The 3,311-nt window shown below is 35.5% G+C and overlaps 1 protein-coding gene across 1 annotated transcript in view; it reads right to left on the bottom strand.

The window, feature by feature from the left end:
* The window catches only part of LOC106110671 (synaptic vesicular amine transporter), a 20,487-nt gene that overhangs the window by 15,182 nt on the left and 1,994 nt on the right, over positions 1–3,311 (bottom strand). Inside the window, exon 2 of the mRNA XM_013292568.1 lies at positions 11–100. Within this exon, the coding sequence (XP_013148022.1) occupies positions 11–85 (75 nt within the window). The 5' untranslated portion in view covers positions 86–100. The remainder of the gene's footprint in view (positions 1–10; positions 101–3,311) is intronic.

Genomic DNA, 3,311 nt, shown 5'->3' with positions numbered 1-3,311 from the left:
CTATAGCAACGATGACCAGCACCAGCTTCCTCGACTCCCGACAGGCGTCGATACGGGCACGCCAGCCGTCGGATGCCGCACCCATCTTGACTGGTTATACCTGGAAGTAAAACATGTTTGTACTTCGAAATCAACAGATGGCGCTTATATAATAACATTTCAGTGGTAGAGCCCGCTTTAACATCTTCGCACGAATGGGCCGGCTCGCCCTGTGCAATACCACGACTACAGAAAACAGGTATGAAGTGGAAGCAATTCCGTGCTTCGTCTGATGATTATGGTGCCGGAGGCCTAATTTTAGTCACTTTCCCTTACAACCCATTTCTTAAGAGGAAAGGATGGGAAGGATAAGTGGATTTGACGGTGGAGGAGAAACATTGGAATGGAAGATGTCCTCTTTATGTGCGTCTCCTCTTACGTCAATTAAGGGTAGGCATACATCTGCAATTGCGGATGTTTATGTGCAGCGGTCGCTTTCCATTTCGGTGGATTCAGGTGGCCGCTTGCTCGATTGCCACCTTATATTATATAAAAAAAATCATTCTCGAATAAGAGAACCATTTTGACTAAACTAACGCAGAACTGTTGTGATTGTCGATTGTTTCGCAGCCTTCAACTGTTTAGTTGCACAACTAATCGAGTAATCGTACGTCATTATACACTCATAGGAAACAAAGCGAGACTAAAACAGTTGTGCGATAGTTTAGTCAAAGAGGGTCGCGATCAAAGTCACTACAAGTTGGCTTGAACTGTCTGAATTTATGTCTGTTATCCTCGAATAGATAAATCTCAGAAAAGACATTTTACAAATAAGAGTGCCATCATCATACACTTGCCCTTATCCCTTACGGAGGGTCGGCACAGTATGTGCTCCATACATCTATCAGCCATATCTGAATCCACTCCTTTCTTAAGCATATCCTCTTTCACACAATCCATCCATACTTTCTTCGGTTTTCCTCTACCTTTGTAGCCATCCACATTCAATCTTAACAAATAAGAGTGCCAATTAATTATTATTTACATTTGAGTTTTACGTGTTTTCTTTCTTTTTAAATCTTCTTTTGAACATCAGAATTAAAATTAAAAAAATTCTAAGTATGTTTATTATTTTTATATATATAAATATATCTACTTTTAAATGGGGACAAAAATAACTATAGTCACCTAGTTTAAACAGAAATATCTTCAAAGGCAATAATTTCCAAAACAACTGATATTTTAAAACATACGAGAATCGTTAAAACAATTGAATATCGATATAAAGTCGGCGAACTGTAAAATTGGCCGCATCAAAGTAATGTCACAAATCAAAATGGCGCCCGGAAATGGAATCGCTAACGACCAGCAATATGGCGGCTGTCGTTTCCGACGCTTCGCTACAGATTATATTAAATGAACACTTTAAATTTAATTCCGTTTAAAACTGACTTTTAAATTCAGTGTTAATTAATTTTTAAATGTATTGTTTTGTCTGCGTAAATTAAAATAATTTAAAAATCCAGTCAAGTTACCATTTTAAATTGTTTTTAAAATTCAGTATTTAGTATGACTAGTCACGATTTAATTTATTTAAATACTTTGAGCGTCGGTGGCTCAGTGATTTAAGCACTTGACTTATAATCTACAGGTCTTGAGTTCGAATCCCGCCGTACCAATGTGATTTACGATTTTTGGAATTTTCATAAGTACATTTTACCCGACGTTTTACGGTGAAGGAAAACATCGTGATGCGCATATCGGCGAAGATATTTAAAGATATGTGTGAAGTCAACCCGCAGGGCAGGTTGACTATGGCCTAGTCACTAACTCAGGGTAGGCTCCGAGCCCCTCGGTGGGGACTTATATTGAGCTGCTACCGATGATATAAAAAACCAACAACAGCGTACACATATAAAAGCCAATGATAGGTTTCTATTTAAGATTATAAAGTCAAAATATAGTTGAAATTGAAATTTATTGAAAATAACAGATTAACAATTAACAATAAAAGTTAATAATATAACCAATTAAAAGACAGATATAAAAAGTGGATAAAATGCGATTGATCTAGTGATGCCCACACTAGGCAATGCCTGAATCGTGGGCATCGAAAACAGCAGGAAAAATATAAGTTAGTTAATATAATAAAATAATATAGAAAAAATCGTAAAGAAAAATGTGATAAGTCAAAAAGAAGTCACACATCACGGTAATTGTAAAAGAAAATTAAAATAAAAAAAAACACAAGTTACCCTATGTGTTCTTCCAGACTTACATACCGTACTAACTGTTGCTTGCGACTTCGCCCACGTTGATTTAAAAAAATAATAAAAACCCTATAGTAATAATTATTAACCTAAATGAAAACGTAAGTAAATGTTGAAAGAATTTTTGAAATCGGCCCAGTAATTTTTGAGAGACATACAAAAATATAAATCTATCTTCTTTGTATTAGTACTAGCTTTTGCTCGCGACTCCGTCCGCGCGGAATTGAAAAAAATAGATGCAAGTAGTCTATGTGTTCTTCCAAACTATCCACTACATCTATGACAAATTTCATCGAGATCCCTTCAGCCGTTTAGGCTACAAACTCTAACAAACATCCATCCATCTAAACTTTCACATTTATAGTAGTAAGATAGATTACATCTATATCCTTTCAGCAGTTAATTAATTTATTTATTTATTTATTTAAAACTATAAACTAACAAACATCCATCTAAATCGCTTCTAATATTAGCAAGATTGTTTATTCGCTTTTATAACAGTCTTATTAAGAACCGTTGATCCATTTCATAGATTAACGATAAAATAATAAAAATATCAATAAAGGTAGGTTTAAACGTAATTTCCCAAGAGATTCACTTCGCTATCATTTTCTTTTGATCTGCTGCAAATCCTTAAATCTCCACAGAATACAATAGTTACTAAAGATAAAAGAATCTTTCTCATAAATGTGTATTTCTAAGGAATTTATTCTTTTATATACTACTTCTATGCTAATGTTAAAAGAGGAAAGAGTTATATTTTAGTATATCATACTTCTTACTAATATTATAAATGCGAAAGTTTTTTTTTATAACATAAGGTGGCAAACGAGCAAACGGCCACATGAATCCGCCAAAATGGCAAAGCGACCGCTGCCCATAGACATCCGCAATTACAGATGCAATGCCTACCCTTATCCGACGGAGGAGACACACATAAAGAGGATATATCCCCTTCCTGTGCATCTCCTCCACAGTCAAATCCACTTCCTCTTCCCATCCTCTCCTTTTAAGAAAAGGGTGGTAAAGAGAAAGGGACTTAAATTAGGCCTCCGGCACCAC

The sequence above is a fragment of the Papilio polytes genome, unplaced genomic scaffold, assembly GCF_000836215.1.
Source record: "Papilio polytes unplaced genomic scaffold, Ppol_1.0 DF824208.1, whole genome shotgun sequence".
Taxonomy (NCBI): domain Eukaryota; kingdom Metazoa; phylum Arthropoda; class Insecta; order Lepidoptera; family Papilionidae; genus Papilio; species Papilio polytes.
Note: the sequence above shows the minus strand (reverse complement) of the source record. Positions and strands in the feature narration are given on the sequence as shown.